Source organism: Hydractinia symbiolongicarpus, chromosome 3 (assembly GCF_029227915.1).
Source record: "Hydractinia symbiolongicarpus strain clone_291-10 chromosome 3, HSymV2.1, whole genome shotgun sequence".
NCBI classification, from domain to species: Eukaryota; Metazoa; Cnidaria; class Hydrozoa; order Anthoathecata; family Hydractiniidae; genus Hydractinia; species Hydractinia symbiolongicarpus.
Genome location: NC_079877.1, coordinates 10,752,383 through 10,774,330, shown reverse-complemented (window position 1 = coordinate 10,774,330; position 21,948 = coordinate 10,752,383). Strand labels below are relative to the sequence as shown.

The following is a 21,948-nucleotide window of genomic DNA, read 5'->3' as shown; positions in this document are numbered from 1 at the left end:
ACATACTAAAAGCTTTTGATACTGTTGACCACTTTATCTTATTTAAAAAACTCTCTCACTATGACGTTAAAGGCATACCCCTGAACCTCTTTAAATGTTACATACAGTACAGTCAGAATGTAATCTACCGCGGATGCGAAACTCGCATGAATAGTTACACAGAACAATAGCTTTTATTTTTTTAAGAAAATAATTGCCTCGCTGATAAACAATGACCCCACGCGATCAATTGTTTAATCACAATAGGTTGCAAGATCAATTTTAACAATCTATTTTGCGCGAACTCTTTTGAAAATTTTAATTGCAGTAATTAAGTTTTTTTTAGATCACCTTTTAAAAGTTTAAAAACGAAAAGCGGCGATCGAAATGTTTTTTTAGATCTCATTTTAAAAGTTTAAAATCGAAAAGCGGCATTTAATAGTTGTGAACAATGCTTCTCTTATGTTTCTTAGATTAAACGCGCTGGAATTTTTTTAAGTAATTAAATCAACAATACATTCTCGTGTGCGAAAGATTTTTATGATTTAATTACTTCACGCTAATACTTAAGGGAATAGCTTATCAATACATTTACACAATGCATCTCGCTATTAGAAAAAATATAATTGCTCCAATATTTCTTCGCGAGCGCATTGTTTTTTACACGCAAATATAAACTCGCAAAACGCTCAAGGGATTTAATTTTAACAAAAGACAAACGACTGCCGTCCTCCACGCAAAGGTGTGATATTAGCGTGTACGCGGTAGATTGCATTCAGACTGTACTGTATCTGATAGAAATCAATTTGGCTGCCTCCCCAGTGTTAACTCTGACCTTCACAATGTAAAACATGTTCTGTGCTTAGTCCTTTGCTTTTTTTCTTTTTCTTTTGTATATTTATGATTTACGTTAAAGCTATTAATTTTTCCTTTGTCCACTTATTTGCTGATGACTCCAATCTGTTACATTTTAGTGAAAGTCCTAAACAACTTGTGAAGCAAGTGAGCATTGATCTTAAACTTCTGTGTCATTACCTAAACTCTAATAAAATTTCTCCTAATAAACCAAAACAGAATATGTCCTTTTCAAACCCCAACATAAAACCCTTAACATTGATTTTCACATTCACATTAATGGCACAAGATATCCTAGTGATTCCATCAAATACCTAATTCTGATCTCTCTCTATCATGTACTGCCAATAAAATTACACATGCTAATGGTGTTCTTGCTAGAGCTCGTCACTATTTACCTCCTAATGTCTTACAGACCTACAATATTGACCTATCGCTATCGTATTTGCCTATGCTTGTGCTCTTTATAATGCGTTGTTGTATACTCATCATGGTAGTTTTGTGACTTTGGGTGGCTCCTTCGTCATTATAAGCATTTTGCTTTGCAGTTGTCTCCTGTTCAGTAGCTGGGAAAAAAAATCTGAGCTTGGCTGGCTATTTAATTAATTTTGTAACTTTTTTACCCTACTATTGACAAATACATATTTACTTACTTACTTTACTCACTTACTCACTGATATAAATATGGATGGTTTATTCTCTCAAAATCTTGGTGGTTATACAATTTATGCTTTGCTGGTAGCTATAGCTAGGCTGTTGATAAGCAATAATGTATTTTTTGTTGTTGCATGAATTTCAGTGCAGTGGATAAAAGATTAGTTGCCGGTCAACTTGACCATTCCCTTTTGTATCCTGACAGACAAATGTGGCTGGTCAGTGTGATTGATTGTCATTTCACCATTTTGACCAGCATTGCGGTAATCTTAATCAAAGCGCTCTTTGAGCTTGATCTTTATTTGTTTGTTCTGATTGCCTGTCTACAGTACCGATCACGAGTAACTATACACGAGTATTAAACTACGGGCATGAGTAATTTCTTCCGTGGGTATTCCACAAGTACGCAACAAGTATAATGCGCGTATGAGTATGTCAAAAATACTTGCACATGTTTGCTACTGTACTCACACAGTGCTCACTAGCGTGCACGCAAGGCAAACGATATGGTTAAACGAGAAACTGGAGAATGCACTTGCGGCCAATATACTTTTATGTTGGTGTTGCATTTATTGAAAAACACTATTTTTACAGTGTTATTTTCTTCGTTCGTTAGTTTTCTATGTTCAATAGTGAGTTGAAGCTGGCAGTGAGATTACATGCTAACACTTTAAGCCCTGGCCTTTTGTTTATTTACGATTGAATCAGCAGTCCCATTTGGAACCATGCCACAGGGACCTGACACTCCAAAGAGCCAGACAAGTCTAAACTGATTCGCGTTGTATTCAACTCAACTGCGGGAAAGTGCGCACCAACGCAAGCTATATTATGATAGCCAGAACGAGTGAGAACCTCAATTGCCTTACAACAGAGTCGTAAGGCAATTGAGGGCTCAGAGAACTCTTTTGCTTTTGAACAAACAAACAAACAAACCAACGTCACTTCTAAAAAATGATTTTTAAGTCTAAAAATACCGAATGAAATTCAGTTGTCTGCATTATAAAGATCTCCTCACTCTCTCTAAAACACGTATCTGGAGATAAATTTTTCTGTTGTGTTGAATATTATTCTAATCTATTTATATCTTTGCAATCACATTGAGAATATTGAAATGATTTGCTTCTGGTAATAGAACAATATAGCAGGTATGATGTTTACAAGTTATTGATGTATTTCACAAGCTAGTGCCCAGGACCAAATTGATAAATGCTGTTAAAAGCAGTAAAAAATGTAACAATTTAGTTTGAATGAAATTCATTCTTTCTTTTCTTTTTTATATTCGCTACTTTCAAACAACAAATGCCCACAAAATATGTGAAAAAAATTAAAAATACAATTAATAAGACACGTGAAACTTTGTCCTCCCCATTACTGCCGCTTATTTTATTATGCACACTATGATTGGTAAGATGGGAATAGATAATAAAATTATAAAAACATGAGAAAGAGTCTTCCGTACATCGTTGTTACAGACGATCTGTAATAATTCATTATTTTGTTTATTTTTATGCATTTTCTAAGACGCATATCCTTGATACACGTTATTTTTTAATATAATATTTTTCATATAAGAACATAAAGCTTCATAGAAACAAAATTTAGTGCTAAAATTTAGTGCTGAAATGCTCCTTTAAACTTTCAAAATAGCAAAATGCTGATACCTACACGATAGACTTGAAAGCTACTTATAATTTATGAGAACCCATTTCGAAGTAATTAGGGAACTCCCTTAAAATTCGGGTGCACATCATTCTCCCTGGATCCAAGATTTCCCTGCTGGGCTTGTTTTTACTTTTGGTTACTTACAAAACAATGAAATTAAATGCAATTGGCTTAATTTAGTCTCTAGAGTTCATTGTTTAATTCATGCTTGCGAAGAAAAAGGAATAATGTTTGAGTGCAGCAACAAAACATTTAGCTAGGAGAAAAAAGCATTTAGATAACAGATGTAAATAGCAAAGGGTTTCCTCGTCGGTGAGAAATTAACTATATAAATTCAAAGTTATAAAGAGCCATTGCAGCAACGTATACATTTTTACGTAAACCAAAGAGAATTTGTTGCAACATAAAAAAAATTATGTAAAATAAACTGTTATTTCTTACGACGAGAATACAACGAATTCCTGTTTTTTATCTTATACTTGCACACATACTCACAAATCATTCACTTACTGTACTCGCATGTGCCAGAGGCTATACTCGAGGGTATGGAGTAGTACACTCGCCGATTACTCGTACTCGTCTTGCACTTTACCCGGCATTTAATGTACCCGTACTCGTATACTTGTGTATAGTTACTCGCGATCGAGACTGTATATTGTGTTCATAATTGTTGAAATGAGGTTTAACAAAACTCAAAATTATCACTGTGTTTGGATTAAGCATGATCATTCGAAATTATTTTTAGTTACACAGCTAGATTCATCTTAATTTGTCTTGCCAATTATAATATAATTTTTTTTTTACTTGAGACAAATTTAAAAGAATTTTCTTGTATCAAAACAATGATACAAATAAAAACTATCATTTAAATTTGTTTGGTTTTAATTTGTGCCAATTTGCTTGTATATATCACAAGAATTTGTAGATGGTCCCTATTAATCAAAAAACGAATGATGACACAAGGACTATACTCAGACTATACTAATCCACAGAGAATGCATAAAGCTGCAAAAAATCTTTTCTTCCAAAACAAAAGTATGTCCATCTAGGTTAAATAACAACTATATAACAGTCTTTATTTCTTTTCTCCTTAGTTTTAATTATTTTTCATATAACGACCTTAGAATAACAACATGTAGTCCTGCTATCATCAAAAATAAGAATATGGTTATCCATATTGGTGAATCTAACAATGAATGTTGTAAATTATAGAATCAATGGCAGATTCTGACAATTCGAATAGATCAAAAAAGCTGAAAAGTTCTAAGAAAAATTCAAATTCTAATAAGAGACCTGTTGTTAAGAAGTCAAATTCACCAATAGATGAAGTGAAATCAAAACAACAACCACAAGAATCTCCCAAAAGCCCATTGTCAATCTCCTCAGCTACCTCTATCCCATGGGATAGTCCAATATTTCAAAAGAGTCGAAGTAGTACACCAGAGAGTGATGTGGAAGCAAGTATTGCATACATTGGCACAAAGAGTTATAATGATGTTAAGCGAAAACGAAAGTTAAAAAAACGAAAAGATCGTTCAAGAAGTGAGATAAATTTTATTTCTAAATTATTGAAAGATAACACTCTTGAGGACATTAGCCTGACCAGCTCAAATAATAATGAAGAAGCAAAAAATTTGACTGGAATACCAATTGCATCCCTTCCTTCCTCTGCTAATGGAGAAGAAAGCAAGAATGTCAGTTGCCAGGACCATTTATTGTTTACTCCTACGCCTGGAGAATGCAAGTACATCTCACAGGCAGTGCAAACTGAATGGAGTTACTTAGAAGATATGGAAATGTTAGAAAAGAATAAACAAAAGGTTAGGGATGCTCTGGATCATGTCAAAGTTACTAATGCTAAAGAAAAACAGGAGGAACCTGTTAAAAAGAATATTGGAACTCAGCAAGTTCCTCAGCATGTTAAGTCTGTTAATGAAGTTGAAGTTGAAAAGAAAACCAAACGCAGGCTACCATCAACAGCTTCGATAGAATCAAAGTCAAAGTTAAACTTTTCCAGTGATTCTGTTGAAAGTGACACCAGCACACAGTGGTTTGAAGAAGAAAAAGAACGTTCTGCTGTGGGCCCGCCAGAGATTTTAAAATATCGCAGGGAGAAACCAATGAAAACAATTAGAAGTTCAAAGTTACTTGGAGAGCTACCGAAGTCAGAGTGTGGCTTATATAGTAGCCGATGTCACTGCTGTGGTGAATTAATTAACAGTGTTCCTACTCTTGCTGATATACAAAACGCTGATTCATCTGACCAGGTATAAAATGTGTTTTTTTCTGTATCAACTCCACCCAATAAGTTTTAAAATTTCTGTCACTTCTGTTAAGGGCAAATTTAAGCCAAGTGACCCTCCCTTACTATTTGGTGAGAGAAGTTACATTATGGAAGTTAAAAATGTTTTAATTGCTAAGTGAAAGCATTTGTTTGGTTTCCTAAAAAATGTTTCTGAGGAATATTAAAAATTTTTATTTCCCACTTTTAATGATTCTTAGCGTTTAAAAACGCAACAAAGAATATGCGATATAAAGCAATATGAAAATTCTGTTCTATTTTGTTTCTTGCTATCTAGCTTTTCTGCTGCGCTGAATATAAACACTTCATCACACTGCATTTAACTTCTAAAGATATTGAAAGTGACACGGAAGATGAAACTATCAATATCATTCCACGTGTTGCGTCTGGTTCCGAAGTTAATCAGAAAGAGGTGAAAGAGAAAGTGGCAGAAAGGTAAGCTATAATTATTATTATAATTGATAATAATATTTATTTTTTAAAGTACTAGCCAGATTTTCTGGATAAAATTTTTTTAAAGGAGATCCTGGTGCAACAAATGATGTTAAACTTGTGTTGTAGAGCTATAGTATAACGAGTCTTATATATATTTTTTCATATCTCAAGATATTTTGTTTAAATATTTAGATATTTAAAATTAGTCTGCATAAATTATAATGTCATGTTTACACCAGAAAAATTGTCATGTCCTGTGAAAGGAATATTAACATATATATAATAAACTTGTGAATCACAAATGTAAAGCACTATTATTAAAATAAAATAAATAATTTGATGGTTTGACTCAAAAGAGCTGAAAATATAAGAATATTGCAAGTTCTAGTAAAAATTGTTAGGAAAATAAGAAGTTGATGTTGACTGGAGATTTTGATTATGTCTCCTTTAGTTTTCCTCAGCCTTCGATATCTTTGAGTCAAAGTTCTGTGGTTTTAAACCCCAGACCAGGTGATTTATATAGACAGTTGTTTTATAATTCTTAGACAAAGGGAAAGAGAACTGGAAAGGCAGAAAGCAGCTGCACAACAAGCCAACCTATATTCCTGTAAGTTCTAGAAATAGTATAATAATCAGCCATTTATATGCTATTAATATTTTTGTATTAAGGCTTAAAAAGATATGTAAAAATGTAAGTTAAAGTTAATTTTCGAAATAATAATTTCCAAAATAATAAAACGAGAGAAACAGAGGTCTGTTTCTTATACTCTATAAAAAGTTTTGGATTTTATTTACTGAAACAGAATTTTTGCAATAAAGTTAATTTCAGCTGTATTCACACTGGTCTTAATTCAGTAGGAATAGAATAACATTATACGGTAGTACGGTAATTAAACAATTTCAAAATTTCGAAATAGATAAAGCAGTTATTATTTTATTACTGATCTTTTTTCATTCTAAAACCAAATAACGCTAATAATAATGTTTTAATTAGTGAATATACAAAAATTGCCTGTAGCAGAATAATTAGTAAAAAATATGGATATGTGGATATGTTCATTTTCTTACAGCCAAAAAAATATGTATATTTTTATGTGTAATTTTTTGACATAAGGCACCAATGTGTTTAATAAAATTAGCCAGGCCATTGCGACGACTTGAAAACAGAAGGTGAAATGAGTTATTTTTTACTGTCAGGTAACAAGGGACCACCCAGAACCTAAAGCTAGATCTGTTTTAAAAAAGATAGGTTGATGACTTCATAAATAAAAACTTTAAATTCCAATTTCACTTGAACCACTTATCAAAAGCTTATGATCCTATGTATTTTCTTGATGAGCATCCAGAGCTCTACAAGATAGATTAGATCAAAAAATTTGTGTCAACCAGTAATTACCTACATCATCAAAACTCAAATGACGGATCTTTTTTTGTACAACATTTGTACAACACTTGACACTATCAGTTTTACCCAAACAATAAAATTATTTTCCCTGCTCTCATGTAATTTTTTACTGCAAATTTAATTTAATGTATCAATACATCTCTTTTTTTGTAATAAGTAATTTAGCATTTTTCTAAAAACTTAAAATGTAAATGTATGCTACCGTGGTGTACAACTGATGGGGAGTAATCCTTACTAACTGAGAGAGATTCTCAGTAAAATACAGAGTGTCGAAAGACAACAACATTTTTTTCAAATGTTGGGATTTATTAAGTGACAAATTAGTGTGATTACCTGAGCTATAAGCAATACTTTTTAAATTCCTGATTAGAACCTTATCCCTCTTTTTATTTTTCTGAATGAAACAACTAGTAAAGGATTACTTTAGGGTAATTTCGTTTATTTCAACCTTAATGTATAAAGTCAGTGTGTTAGCTAGAAATTCCTACTTGAGGCAGTTAGGCCTCAATTGGGAATTTTGATGAGGGTATCCCAGAGGACGGTCCATGGTAGCGTCTGTATAGAAAATTTTGAAATTCCATGTTCTCAGATGCCTTTCCCAATGCATTTTCTTCTAAAACATCGGTTGAAGACTTCGCATTTTTTACTCGCATGCTACCATTTTTAACTTTACGTGAAATGCTAATCTAACGTTAACGAAAAAAGAATAATTAAATAAAAATATGTTATGCAATGATTTTCGTGAAACTAAAAATTTCAATTTACCGGCCTCTATTTACGCTAGCTAATACCCTGAAAGTTAAAGCACAGATAATGTTTACACTTTAGATTTAAATTCACTAGTTAAATTAATAAAAAATAGAAATTTATACAGATTCTGCATAAAAATAATAAAAGATTAAAATGGAATAGTTTCTGAAAAATGTTTTCCCAGATTCGTTTAAACTGGGAATATTTTTTTGAAAACATGTAAATTTTTTAATGTAAACTGTCAATAATGTATTTATCTGAACAACTTTGGCAAATTTGTGTAAATAGATTAAAATATTTCTTTTTTTAAACTATTATGTTTTTATTCGAATATAGAAACCTTCTTTGAAACTGTATCGTAACTGCAATATAAAATACAATTTCCAATTAATTTGGATATTTATCACATTTTTTTCTTCTTTTCAAAATTACTGTGTAATCTTGGTTACATCTTTGTGTAATGTACTGTCAAACATTTACATTTCAGTTGCTCGACAGATGAAAACAATTCAATTTTCCCTGACTTCTATGAAATGTATGGAAGATGGTTGGACAATCAAACCTGTCTCACCTATACCAGAAAAGCCTGTTATTGAAGACGATAATTTTAAAATCGAAGTCAATACGACCCTGTTGCAGGTGGGTTGTTCCAAATGCTTTCAACATTAGACCATCATTATTCATTTATTATTTACTTCGTTTTTCTTTTTTCAATCTTGCTGCAATTATTATTGATTATTATTCACTTTTTTCAAACTTTTTCATTATATCAATTTATATTCACCTAATTTTCTATCTTTTTCTTCTTCTTTTTAATAATAATAATATTAATAATAAGAATAGGAACAATAAAAACAACAATCTTGCAGCAAGCAGAATGGGCATAGTACGATTATCAACCCCCCTCCCCCCTTCTCCCTCACACTCCTGAAACAAGACACAATAGCCTTTAGCAATATTTGTCTGCTTTTTATAGGGCCTTTAATATATGTATTATACTCCTGATTTAATGTTAATTATCGTGTTTTTAGAAATCTGAAATTTTAAACCAAAGATTCTACGAAAATGGCAAAAGGTTTCTTACTATTTTTCCAGATGGCACAGGGTGTTGCTAGTATCCTTTTTGCTATTTTTTTTTCTATTATTGTTAGAATAAACTAAAAAGATTTTATCCATGAAAACCACAGATAACACCTATATAAAGATAAGGGTTTTTAACTTTATACAATATTTGCAATTGTAATATACAGCTGCAACATTATCCATTCATAAATTAATTTATTTAATAATGGAAGGACAGGTGAAATGTTGATTTCAATAAGAACCTTTGTTTATTCCTGTTTTTTTTTTACACAAACAAAATATAACAACACAACAAACTGTAAAAAACTGTTATTTAAAAAAATGACTGGGGAAAAAGCCCAAGTGATAAATTGTACATTGTTTTTACGAGTACCGTTATGTCATTCTTGCATTTATATAACAACTGTGTATATCATTATCGCCGTATCATCAGCTATTTTGTCGCTATTTTTAAACGTCTTAACACTGGTTGCAATTTATAAAACACGTAGTTTACATACAGTGCAGTATGTGTTCATCTGCAACACGACTATCTGTGACATCGCAATGTCACTACTTGTGGCGCCATTATGGTCCTTTGTAATGACAGCATCTTTGTATGAAGTAGACATTTCTTGTGATATAGCAACTGCTTTAGGATTTGTTTCGACATTTACTGGCATTATACAATTTTTAAGTTTAGGCTGTACTGTGTTTGATTTATATCTTGTGTTATTGGAACCATATTTTTATCATGAAAAGATACATGATAGTCCAAGATACTATGTTACAGTATGCATAATCATGTGGCTTCTTAACATTGTCTTACATGTCATTGCAACTGTAATGACAGTGAGAAAGTTGACAACAACGTTCGTTGCTATTGTTTCTCCTATGATGACATTCGTCTGTTATTATTTGACCTATAAGATATACCACGTGATTTTAAAAGTTTACAATACTGCCCAATCTTCCTCTGCTAAAGGTACCATGCATCAAAATGAAACTGATATTGAAAAGAAAAAAAAGTTCTTCAAGTTCACATTCGTTATGTTGTTGTCTTTGACAGTTTGCTATGCACCGTTTGGTACTATTAATATGATTCGTATCATTTCGTTGAAGTTATATCAAGAAGACAATATGTTACACATGTTTCATCAATTATCATGTACTTTGATTTTCGTTAAAGCATTGATTAATCCGTTGTCGTACTGCTACCAAGGAACAAAATTAAGAAAAGCAATTACAAACATTCTCTTTAAACTGTTTTGTGCAAAAAAAGTTAGTCCACAAACTCAAATTGTTTCGTGAAAAAGTTCTTTTTAAGTTGACAAGATTGATTTATAATTTTGTTTTACTTTTTGTATAGTAAGTCTTTTATAACAATTTTGAATTTCAAACTTTAACTTAAATAAACAAGAAAAAATTGGTATAATTTGAGCCTTTATATAAACTATATTTTATATGTCAAAGAAAATGCACTGTTCTGTGAACATAACTAGTTACTTAATAAAAGTTACTTTTCAATATTTTTTTTAACAGTCAGGAATACTTCTAACACCACTTCACTGTAGGTTATGTAATTTTACGTTCCTATTCTACTTTTGGTTTCGTTTCTTTCTTAAAAAAGTTTTTTTGTAGCTTCTGTAGCTTTTGTACTACGAAAGATTCTTTTGTGGCAATTTTTTTGTTAAAATTTGTTTAATTCTAAAAAATAGATAAAGAGAAATTATTCATGAACATAAATATATAATTTAAACTTTATATAAAAAATAAATATGAAATATTACCAAGAAAGTCTGAGGGCTTCGAATTTAATAAGAAAAAAAAAACAATTGAGAATCATTCTGAATTATTACTTACAGCTATGTTTCTTATTCATGTAAAGGTTATTTAGTTAGTAAGTTTTTTTTCAAAAATTGAAACTAAAAACATGAAGGAATTTGTTTTGAAAAGTAATGGAATCCACCATCAATTTATTTTCATGGGTGCTACCTGTGGTGTTAATTCTTTGTTTACACTCTGAGTGTTACGGTTAAGGTCGTGCCTAACTTCTTATGTGTATTTGCTAAACTTAGAAAATTTCTCTCCGAACATGTCTTCCTTGTTCCAGGTTTTCAGGTTTAGTTTAAGTTTTGTTACCCTCTGTTTCTTTTTCCACATCAATTATTGTAATGTTAATATTGTTAAAATCTAATTATCTATTTTTTAAAAAATATTGTATTACGAACTATATAAAGGAAAGAAAAAGCTGCTATATTTTATCAGCACTACTCATTCTACTAATTATCCACCACTGGCAGTGCGTAACATAAGACAACAATGCAACTCTTTTGAAATAGCAAACTTGTTAGAATCAGAAGCATAGACTTGCTTTTTTATTTTTTTTAAACAATTCAATAGCTACATTAAGTCTTTCATTTTGAAATGCAGAATCTCCTTGTGGTTATGGTACGCGGTGAAAAGATAAATAAGCTGCTAAGAAAAGAAACCACTACCACGCCTTGCTACTGTCACCCGCCTTAAAGTTTCCACACACCTGTTAGAATTGATACACCCACCCATGTAATTGTCATTCCATTGTAGAACTGTCATGTCACCTTCACTGCAACTCTAAATAAACTTATTAAACCAACTGTGAAAAGTTTTAACAGTTAACTAGTAAGAAGTTTTTACCATAATGAAATTATAAAGTTCAAATAAGAAAAAAATGTAATAATTATAAATTGTAATATTTGATGATTTTTATTCTTGGTTGTAGTTTAGTTTTAGGGGAAATTCAGTTTTGAAACGTAGTATTTCAAGATGCACATTTCATTTGCAGTAGAGAGATGCAGTAAGAAATATTTTTTTGGGCGAAATAAAAGCCACCAACACGAGACAACTTTTTCTTAGACAGCTTTTTGTGAGATTGGTTGGTCAGACTTCAATCTTTGTTTGTTCTTGATTTTGTCAAAATTTCCACTAAACTGATGGTGTTCTGGTTCTCAGTACTTTTCTTGATAACTGAATTTACTTGTTTTATATCTAAAAATCAGCACTACTACATCATTCTCTGCATTCTCTATTCTATCACACATCCTTATTATATGCTAAAAATTTTTGTTGTTGATATTTTACACTTAACTTGGCAAAAGTTATCCAAATGGTACTGTAGCAGTTATGATCACATCAACAGAGAAAGGAAAGTATACTTATATTGTCCAATCAGTAAGTTTTTTCTTATTTTGTGTCATTTCGCCCACACAAATTTCGAGAGAATTGTTATACCTCCTATAAAGTGCTGTAAAATTTCACACAAAGTGAAAAGCTAACGGCCGCCTAGTTGTGGTCTGTTTAGCTGTGCAATTGTCTAATTTAAGTTTTTTTTGTTCATTATCAGTTCTAATTTCGTTTTTATTTAGAACACGCATTTTGACAACTTGGAAGATGATGGTATACTTGCTTTATTTGAACCAAACGGACACGCCATTTGTTATCATAAAAGAAATCACCGACTAAGGTATGCTTCGTAACTTTATTGCCCTTTATTCAAATAGCACTCACTGCAGTTTCTTTAATGCCAAATAATTTTGATTTCAAAAGTCATTTCATTTTGTGCACTCAGTCCTGTAGTTGTTCATTCTTTACTTTTTTGTTCGTTAGTTAGTCATTCATTCATTCATTCATTCATTCATTTATTCATTCATTCATTAATTCATTCACCTGCTTATATTCATTCATTTAACCGCCCATATGTTTTTTCCAGGTTATTTGTGAACGCACATGGTGGTATAGAGTTTGACAAGAAAGGCAACAAAAGAAAAAGGTGGCAGTGGTATTTTGTTAAAGGTCATGTCCACGCACCACCTTTTCAACCCTTGTGTTTTCCACTGAATAAATATCTCTCAGTAAGAGTGCTCGACCAGGTTAATATTTTCTTTGTTTTATATTGTTTTTCAAAATATATAGGAGACAATGAACTGTTACGTATGTGGTGTTATAAATAAGGCCAGTAAGCCTGGGTACCTGGAATAGTCAAGAATCAAAAAAGGGAGCCTGAAAAAGCCTAAAATGTTTTGCCAACGTCATACCGAAATTTACAAAATAAGGACATGTAATACTCTTTTTATGACACAAGTAATTTAGTATTCTACCCGCCATTATAGACCGTGTAAGGACAACTCATGATTCTGAGTTTTTTACTTATTTAAATTTATTAACCCTCTCCCAATATCAAGAAAAATTGATAAAAACCTGCCTAATCATCACGATTGGAACCTTTAAACAAAAAAGCAATGTACTACACCAGAAAATAACATAATTTAATTATTTATTATTCATCGAATTTACAACCCGAATTTTTTTAAAGAAAACCATAATCATTGCATTTCAGCGGTTAAAAAAAGTCTCATTAGCCTGAAATTTTAATTTGTAAATTGAGTAACCACCCTATACGGTAGTAACAAGGCTTTATCCGAACAAAAAACACTCCGACGGAATTAAAAGAGAAAAAGGATTTTTTTAACTAAAGAATAGTAGGAATATTTAGTCATTTTTGTTTTCAGCAAAACATTGCTCTCATCTTCTCGTCATCAAAAAGAACTGTTCGATTCAACGTTGGAGCTAACTTGACGGTGAGTGGTTTGAGTTGTACTTTTTGTGTCAGCACCACTTGCTTGTGAGCTCCATCCAGGCTCCATCCAGACTCCATCCGGGCTCCATCCTAGCTAGATTTGACTAACAAAATTCACGCTTTTCTGATAAAAAGCACTAAAATTGGACCTAATGTTCTTATTTTTCGAGTCTTTTTTCACTTTGTGTTGTTCTTATTTTGTTTAATAGTACGAACACAACTTCAGAAACCAGCCTCACTTTGTTGTTCTTTTTTTAATTTTTGTTTTTTAAAGTTTTCCAAAATTTTCAGAATAATGGATGTTTCTGTTCCTGGTGCAGCTCTACCATTGCGTTCATAAACATTCGCGCCATTATGAACATTCGCGCCATTATGAATATTCCCGCCATTATGAACATTCCCGCCATTACGAACATTTTGCGATTATTATAAATGAGAAAAAAAAACTGCCGCGAGCTAAAACATTTGGTAGCTTAGAGATAGTTCTAAGAAAATTTACAACCTGAATTGTTCTTATTTTATCAGAATATTTAAACTAGGTTTGTTCTTAGTTTTAAAACCAACGAAGTTAGTTAGGCTGCCCTTATTTTGTTCTTATTTTCTGGCAAAGGCTCGTGAAACAGAAATGTTCTTATGACACAAATATTGTATAAAGGAATCGTTCTATATATTAGGCACTTACGATTAAAGGACATGCTCGATTTGAAGCAGACGAATCTGAATTGTACTTAAATCGTAAGAGACAGCTTATCAGGTTTGCAGTTAACTTTTTCTTTGAATTTTTCTTAACTTGTATATTTACCTTACACGTGGTTTCACTCTACAACTCGAAAAGCTTTTGAGACATTTATAAACTGTCAATTATAGTGTGGCTCTCCCGTTATATTTAGGTGTTAATGAGCTCATGCAATAATTTCTTAGACCACCTATTAAACTGTAGAAGTCCCTCCTCTAAAACATCAGTGTGCGGTAACCTGCTTATAGCTTCTGTAATGTAAAGTGAAAAATGTTACTGCTTTATTTGTAATAATTTTTTTTATTTACTTGCACTGAAACTTTCAACGTTTGTTGTATACAATGCATAAACATTTGCACGTGTCTTCATCTTTCATTTTAGCACTACACTCACACAGCTTCACAATGCGTTGCGCTTACCTAAATCGACACGTTTCGATCGAATGTGTCCTACACGAATATTAGGTAAAACGACCAGCAAGTCGTCTCTACCACCCATTGACAACGCATCCCCCAAGGATGTAGAATCAAATATTATCGTTAATTAACCCAATATTTTTTTTGTGAAAAATTATTTTTAATTTCTCATGGGAAATATCTCTGACCTGCCTTAAGCCGAATCTCCACTGGACGATATTTGCGATGATTTTTGAGACGAAAAGTAAAAACCAATTCAACTTTTCATCATGACAAAAATGGCGACCAATCAAATTCGAGTATTTATGACGATCGTCGTAAAAATGGTCCCGTGGAGATTCGCCCTTATCAACACCTTTATTTGTTTTGTTTTTTCGATAAAAGCGAATACGTAAGTCAGTAATATTCGTCTAGACGATAAAAAACAAACCACAGTTTTTGCGGCTAAGTAAAGTTACGCAATGAATAAGTAAACGAAATTTCAAATTCATTTTTAATAACATTGGCTATTGAAGCTGTAACCATTCATGCAAAAAAAATTTTTTTCTCAGTGCATAATATGCAAACGTGAAAAGAAGTCGGGTAGTGTGTGTAGACTTTTATTTCGTGTAAATGTAGTTTTAATGTGTATATACTTTTATGTATAGGTTTAGTTCACTGGAGTTAAAAATGTATTTTTACGCTAATTTATTTTTTATAAGAAATAATATATTTTTACTTACGAGAAACATTTAGAAGAGTTTGAAATATGGTTGTAATATATAGATAAACTTGTACCACGCTGGTCATGAGCATTTTTATTTTTATTATCATTCAATTTCGAGGTTAAAGAGCTTTAAAATGAAAATTTGAAGTGAAGATGAATAGTTTATGGCGAATGGTTAAAAAACTTAAAATTTAAATCTTTGGCAGAAAACTAGAGGGACTTGAAACTAAAGAACTGGGAACTAAGTGTCTATTTGCTTGTCTTTATCGATAGGTGTTTTTTTTAATCTTTTGTTTGTTTGTTTTTTTCCTTATTGGGGATAGTTTATGTATATGTTCTGTTGCACTGGAATTCATAACCAGGTCTATTAAAATCTCTTTTAAATTCATCAGAAGAATATTTTCTGTTCAATTTTGACGTTTTTCAAAGAAAATTTCTGTTCCAGCAAATGTTGGTTCATTCTAAGAATTTGGTTTGTCGCTGTTCTGTAATTTATGCATTTTTAATAACATCAATTACTTTCTGCGTCATCAATCACAATAATCAAAAAATATAACTGCAAAGCCGATCTTTTATTGGACAAAATTTTCAACGCCGAATTTTGATTGGTTGGTACAAAGTGGATAAAATTTACCTTGCTAATAAGCTTTGCCAGCCAATCAAAATGCTTACAACTATTTTACTCGACATACCCCGCCTGGTTAAATGTCAACCTTGCTAACTCCAAGATTATATTTAGTGGAAGTTTATCTTTAGGCATATTATATACAACTTAATATTGAAATGAAAGAAAGTGGTCACACGCGCTAGGAAGCCTAATTTGTATTTGAGGCTTGAAGGTAAAGTTTATTTGCAGAAATTTTGTTTCTGACGTGTATAAAGTTTTTTGCATATAGATTCAAAATATAAAAAAATTAAAGATTAAAGAATAAGAAGCAAAAGAAAGAATTTTTTTTTAGTGTTACAAAAAAAATATTTAAGACACACAAAAATCGCAAGTGATACTAGAGACTGAAGACTTTCATTGACAACAACTGAAATTCATACCATTATTGCGTGAAGCATTCAATATGGTAGCGACAGGCTTCTTTTAATTGGCTTGTGGCAGTTTTTAAGGAAGGGTTTTATTGGATTTCATGTTTGTGAAATGTTTCTTTTCAGGGTTGCTAAGCGACAACTGTTCTCCAACAATGGAATGTAAAAGTATGTTTAGTTAAAGTTGCAACAAGCGATATACGTGTATTTTCTGAAGTGAACAACTTCGTTTGGTGATTTCGGTAAGGACGTTTAATATTTATTTTTTATAAGAACCTAATTTTGTGGATGAATTTTGTCAAAAATTGAGTATATGTTAAAGAACGCACTTTTCCTGAATTATCATTGAATAGATTATTGAATTACAAAAAAAATTCTGTTTTTAATTGATACATGTATGTTCTCGAAAAGGTTATCTTTAAAAACATCTATTTCACTCATTATCACCATCGAAATATGTAAACCGTATATTTTGCCTTTTGTAAATCAAAATATCTTTGAGAAGAATTTTGTTTAAAAAAAAGCGCATCCGTCCACAGCTAAAATTTAAATATTTTTAAACAAAAAACGATGTATTTTTGTTAGTTTGTTTATGTTATAATACTCGTCTGTGAGCCACCGGGGGTTTTGTCATTAAAAACGTCATTATAGTCGCATCTTTATCAGCAGTCATCCCGTCTAAGTAAATCTCATAACTTCATGCTAACGCCATGCAAGAGAAACGATATACGGAATAGCGATGCAGAAAATATGTAGGACGCGCGACCCTTCGTCGAATTCTCCCCGACTATGCAAAATTTCTTTCCATGTTTGGTTTATTAGAACATAAACAAGATTGAATGTAAAAATGTACTTAAATTCCCTCTATTTTGAAAGAAATAATAAAGTTGCTGACTTCACACTTTTTTGAAAGAATCATAATTTTTTGCTAAATTTATTCTTAAAACGATTCTTAAGTCGACTAATACTTCAATTAAAATTGTTTGTGTTACGGATTGTAAAAAGATCGTTTAACGAACGAGGAAAAGGTTATCCAATGAAAGACCCAATGTATGACACACCAAAAAAGTGACTATTTTAGATAAATTAAAATTTTACGAAAAAAGTTCTAGAAGCTGCGCCGAGACGCCTTAAAAGCGGCCTTTAGGATTAAATTGATGATGTAATGAGGTTTTTTTTAGATATAAACTGAATAAATGTTCAGTGAAATAAAGTAAACAGATTGTCATTTATGTTGAAGGAGAGAAAACATATGAAAAACTGACCCTGACCCCCACTCCGCTTGGCTGAAATTTAAATAGTCGATCGTTATTCTCGCGTTAAATAAATTGCGAGAAATTACGACAGCTTTGTGTATTGAGAGAATAGCTTTCGAATCTGCTTTTTCTTTTTCTATATGCTGTGGCTCATTAGTAAGTCTGGTTCTTTCATCATAATTAAATCAAACACTTTCTTTTAAACTACTCTCCATTGCTTTATTATGGAGTGTAAAGTGTAAGTGTAAGTGTAAAGTATCTGCGGAGGAGTGTGTACGCTTTATAACGAAAAAGTTGTTTTGATCTAAACACGAAAATAAAAAGTATAAGCTGTGCTGCAGAAAGTTGTTATAAGTTTATTTTTGTAAACAAAAAAAAATCATATTTTTTTTAAAGATATCTGACTTTATGATAGAAGAAAATATTGTGAAAAGGTAAGGAATAGCTATTATTTTTTTTAAGATCAAATTTTTGAGTTTTTTAAATTTATATAGTTTCATATATATATAGCTATATAGTTTTATTAAAACATCAGAAATTTCAAAGTTATTCTGTTTTTTATAAAAACTAAAAACAAACTACTTATTATGGAAAATTTAAATAAATATTTCTTGAATGAAATGAAGAAGCAAAGTTGGAAATAACATCAATGCTGTGTTAGTATATTTTCTTTCTCTTTTTTCTTTTAAACTTGTGAGCAGGTGCGTTTCAGATTATTTCGCTTTGTTTCTATCAATATTACTTGTTATTTTTCTTTCTTACTTTTTCTATGTATATACATATCTATGTATACTGCACTGATTTACAGTGAAAGTAAACTATCTTGTGATCATTTGATTTGATTCTGACTTTGTTTACATTTCTCGCGTGACTCGCATTCTCGATGTTCTTTCTCTTGAAAAGTTATATAAATATTGGAGCCATTTACAATACAAAAGGAACTTTGAATTGCAAAGCGGAACAAATTTTACTTGCTTACCCGTACAGAATTTCGGGAATGATTATGTTTTCTAATTTGGAGGACAATACGATTTTTTTTGTTTCACTCTTGTTGCGAGACAATTATAACATACATTATGTGTATAATTATTAATGACATTGTATGTACAGGCTCAATAATGTTTATCCTGTCTCAATGTTTACCTCGGAAGAAAACATTTAAAAAACGAACTGTCGAAATTTTTTTTATCGGGCTATTTATCATGCGTTTTTCCTTAAAGAGCTTTTTTACTTTCTAAGAGAATCTTACAGTTTGTTTCCGTATTTTGCATAAAAGGAAAAAACCGCATCCCATGCAAATTCTTGTAAGAAAACATCTAGGCTGGATGTGGTAATGTTTTGGAAGGAAACTTTTTTTTTAGAAAAATTATTCCACTTTTTAACTTAATGTTCATTATACATTAAAAAGATAGCATTACACTTCTAACTCAGTTTTTATCCAGTACTCCAAGTAAATGGCTGGTTATACACAATTAATCTAATTTTTATTGACATTTGAAAACTGAAAATTAAAGATTGTTCGCCATAAAAATATGCACTGTATTTTTTAAAAAGACTTATGTAGATATTGGTTTTCTTAATTTAGGAAAAAAATTGCAAAATAACGTATAATTTTTTTTTGCTTTAGGATTCTTACGGAAGATAACGCAAATATGAACATACCAGGCTGGCACTCCATACAGGAATTCTTATTGACAAGTATTCGCGGAGTGGATCACACTCTGGCCGGTAACGGTGGTGTGGACTGTTACGATTTTTTGACGTTTAAACAAAGACTTTTGGATACCTGTGTGTTCACTTTACTCGCTGGTCTGTTTATCGCGCCGAGAGTTTTACGAAATTTATCATTACCAAAAGAATGGGAAATCATGAGTATGTGCCAGAAGAAAACAGCGCAAAGGATTGTCGGCTTCCGTAAATTTTTACTAATAATTTTATCAGTTATTTTGGGCATAGAAATTGGTTACAAAATAGCTTCAGAGTCTTGGATATATTTGTTGAATCCTTGTCACGTGATCACTGCTATTCAAGTAAGTGTATTTCGTCGTGTAAACAACCTCGTGCACAGACCTTTTTTTTTGACGAAACGATCGTTTTTGCATGTGTTCACCTAGTTATAATTTTACCAAAACTTTTTTTTTTAGTTGTATCTACTTAGCGCTGAACCTAGTAGAAGATGTACTGCTATATTTAGGTGAGTGTGACCACGTGAAAACTTGTGTATGTTTTCTGGTTTTCTTGATCTGTATACTTCTATTAATTGTCCGTGCTAATGTTGAAAATAAAGCTGTTAAAATGTGCGCTATCATATAGCAGTTTCTACTAAGACTTTGTTTGGTTTAGAAAATAGAAAAGCATGTAAAATATGTGAAATATGTTATCGTTCTTCTTTCTTTCAGAGTCCACATACATCTGCTGTTTGGATGTTTCTTAGCTTTCGTTTTTCCTATTCTTAATACACGTGAGGTGAGTTCTAGCCTCGTTTTCATGACTTTTATTTTATTTATTATTTTATTATTCATGTGTTTGAGTGATTCACGCCCCCTCTATTTTGTACGGCTTGATTTACGCCCGCTATATTTGAAGCTTTTGATTCACGCCCGCTCTACTTTGTACAGTTTGATTTACGCCCGCTATATTTGAAGCTTTTGATTCACGCCCGCTCTACTTTGTACGGTTTGATTCGCCCGCTATATTTGAAGCTTTTGATTCACGCCCGCTCTACTTTGTACGGTTTGATTTACGCCCGCTATATTTGAAGCTTTTGATTCACGTCTGCGGCCTTTATAACGTCTTGGTTTACACTCGTTGCTTTCTTATATTACAGAAACCTGGCGAGCAAATGATATATTGGCTGCAACATTTTTTAATCACGTTTGTCGTTCCACCTTACTTGATACACACTGGTGGTGAGTGCATTCTAAACTTTTGTGATTCTGGTTGAGTATCATACTCTGCTCTGATGGCGCTTATTTTTGCAGAATTGACGTTTTTATGCGAAATTCGTGAGATTCAGCATCCGCGAAACAGACTTACATATGCCATTCGCGAAAAATTTTATATTTGCTCTGTCGCGATAAATAATGCAAATGATGTGATTTTCGCAGATGATTGCAAAAAAATCTCCTGCGAAATCAATCCTTTAAATTTCGATCTGCGAAATTAAATACCAGTATCAATTAGCATTTAGAATTTTTTTTCGTACTTGTAGAAAACTCTGTTTCCTGAAAAAGTTGTTTATTGCTTTTACCCAGTGAAAAGAATAATTAATTTATTGTTGTTGTTTTACGCCTAGGTGCCTATAGATGTGAGCCGTTAAAAGATTATAGCTGGGTCTTACTGACTATCCCTTTATTTGGATTTTATATGTATTACGTGCTGCAATCCATCGGCATGGTAAGTGAAACCAAACCTACATAGCAGTAAAGGCATATTTCATGAATTATCCCCGCGGGTAATCTCGCTTGGTATGGGTATGGGTAGCCTTATGTGTAGTAATAGCCGTTGTTTTACGCAAAATGGTTGCATCGCAGCTTTTGAAACCCTGCATGTAAACAGCCGAATAAGGATGCGGATAGTATATACAACGAGCAAATTTCTGTGGATTTTTTCTTATGACTATCCTAGATTTGATGCTTTCTTTTAGCTTACTTTGGTCAACTTAAATAACATGCTATGTCCAGCTATCTCTGATCCTTTTTATGGACCTAACTATCGATGGTTTGCTATGGTTCATCAACAACTTCTTATTTTGTTATTCGGTAAAGTATATACGTTCTTAGTATATGCTGGCTTAAAGCTAAAAGATATTCGCAAACCGAAAGATAAACCGGAAAAAGAAACCAAATTTTATGTGGAGACATTTTTGGATGAGAATAAAAACAAATGATTTCTATGTATGATTTTTAGTAAGTTAAGTAACCAGTTTAAGATGTATATTTTATTATAAATTCGTGTGTGTTACATGAAGATGCTGTCAGTTAAAAAATTTTTTCTCGTCTTTTTTTATTAACGACTTTTTCAAAGCCCATCTAAACCACGCACTATCTCAGCCAGCGTTGTGGGAATTCAGACGAAATC

At 31.8% G+C, this 21,948-nt stretch overlaps 3 protein-coding genes across 8 annotated transcripts in view; all 3 read left to right on the top strand.

The window, feature by feature from the left end:
• Positions 1-16,145, top strand: part of LOC130635664 (glutamate-rich protein 6-like) — a 30,261-nt gene extending 14,116 nt beyond the window's left edge. For 2 of the 4 annotated variants that reach the window (XM_057445076.1, XM_057445075.1), the window contains exons 2-12: positions 4,363-5,417; positions 5,730-5,887; positions 6,433-6,494; positions 8,530-8,681; positions 9,074-9,156; positions 12,242-12,314; positions 12,509-12,606; positions 12,853-13,012; positions 13,652-13,720; positions 14,394-14,473; positions 14,837-16,145. In XM_057445076.1, the coding sequence (XP_057301059.1) occupies positions 4,368-5,417; positions 5,730-5,887; positions 6,433-6,494; positions 8,530-8,681; positions 9,074-9,156; positions 12,242-12,314; positions 12,509-12,606; positions 12,853-13,012; positions 13,652-13,720; positions 14,394-14,473; positions 14,837-15,002 (2,151 nt within the window). In that variant the 5' untranslated portion in view covers positions 4,363-4,367 and the 3' untranslated portion in view covers positions 15,003-16,145. Of the gene's footprint in view, positions 1-4,228; positions 5,418-5,729; positions 5,888-6,432; positions 6,495-8,529; positions 8,682-9,073; positions 9,157-12,241; positions 12,315-12,508; positions 12,607-12,852; positions 13,013-13,651; positions 13,721-14,393; positions 14,474-14,836 lie in introns of those variants that run through there. The other 2 variants (XM_057445074.1, XM_057445072.1) reach the window with 2 other exon arrangements.
• On the top strand, positions 9,163-12,230 carry LOC130635667 (melanocyte-stimulating hormone receptor-like). The gene has a single exon (XM_057445079.1). The coding sequence runs from the start codon at positions 9,348-9,350 to the stop codon at positions 10,413-10,415; it is 1,068 nt and encodes a 355-aa protein (XP_057301062.1). The 5' UTR covers positions 9,163-9,347; the 3' UTR covers positions 10,416-12,230.
• A 146-nt stretch (positions 16,146-16,291) lies between the features above and the next one.
• LOC130635668 (transmembrane protein 164-like) lies at positions 16,292-21,880 on the top strand. 3 transcript variants are annotated; one of them, XM_057445080.1, is made up of 9 exons: positions 16,292-16,416; positions 16,739-16,854; positions 18,265-18,302; positions 19,496-19,898; positions 20,013-20,062; positions 20,268-20,334; positions 20,696-20,777; positions 21,164-21,264; positions 21,515-21,880. In XM_057445080.1, the coding sequence occupies exons 3-9, from the start codon at positions 18,277-18,279 to the stop codon at positions 21,755-21,757; spliced, it is 972 nt and encodes a 323-aa protein (XP_057301063.1). In that variant the 5' UTR covers positions 16,292-16,416; positions 16,739-16,854; positions 18,265-18,276; the 3' UTR covers positions 21,758-21,880. The 3 variants fall into 3 exon arrangements, with proteins under 3 accessions (XP_057301063.1, XP_057301065.1, XP_057301064.1); XM_057445081.1 differs by lacking the exon at positions 16,292-16,416 and adding an exon at positions 16,512-16,650; XM_057445082.1 differs by lacking the exon at positions 18,265-18,302 and having other exon boundaries at positions 21,515-21,879.
• Positions 21,881-21,948: the final 68 nt, after the last annotated feature.

Bases quoted from the DNA above. Each gene is read 5' to 3' on its own strand.
- LOC130635668 (XM_057445080.1), top strand. From the start codon at position 18,277: ATGATAGAAGAAAATATTGTGAAAAG. The intron at 20,778-21,163 runs GTGAGTGCATTC...TTTTACGCCTAG, and splicing joins TTACTTGATACACACTGGTG to GTGCCTATAGATGTGAGCCG. The intron at 21,265-21,514 runs GTAAGTGAAACC...GCTTTCTTTTAG, and splicing joins TGCTGCAATCCATCGGCATG to CTTACTTTGGTCAACTTAAA.
- LOC130635667 (XM_057445079.1), top strand. From the start codon at position 9,348: ATGTTGATTTCAATAAGAACCTTTGTTTATTCCTGTTTTTTTTTTACA.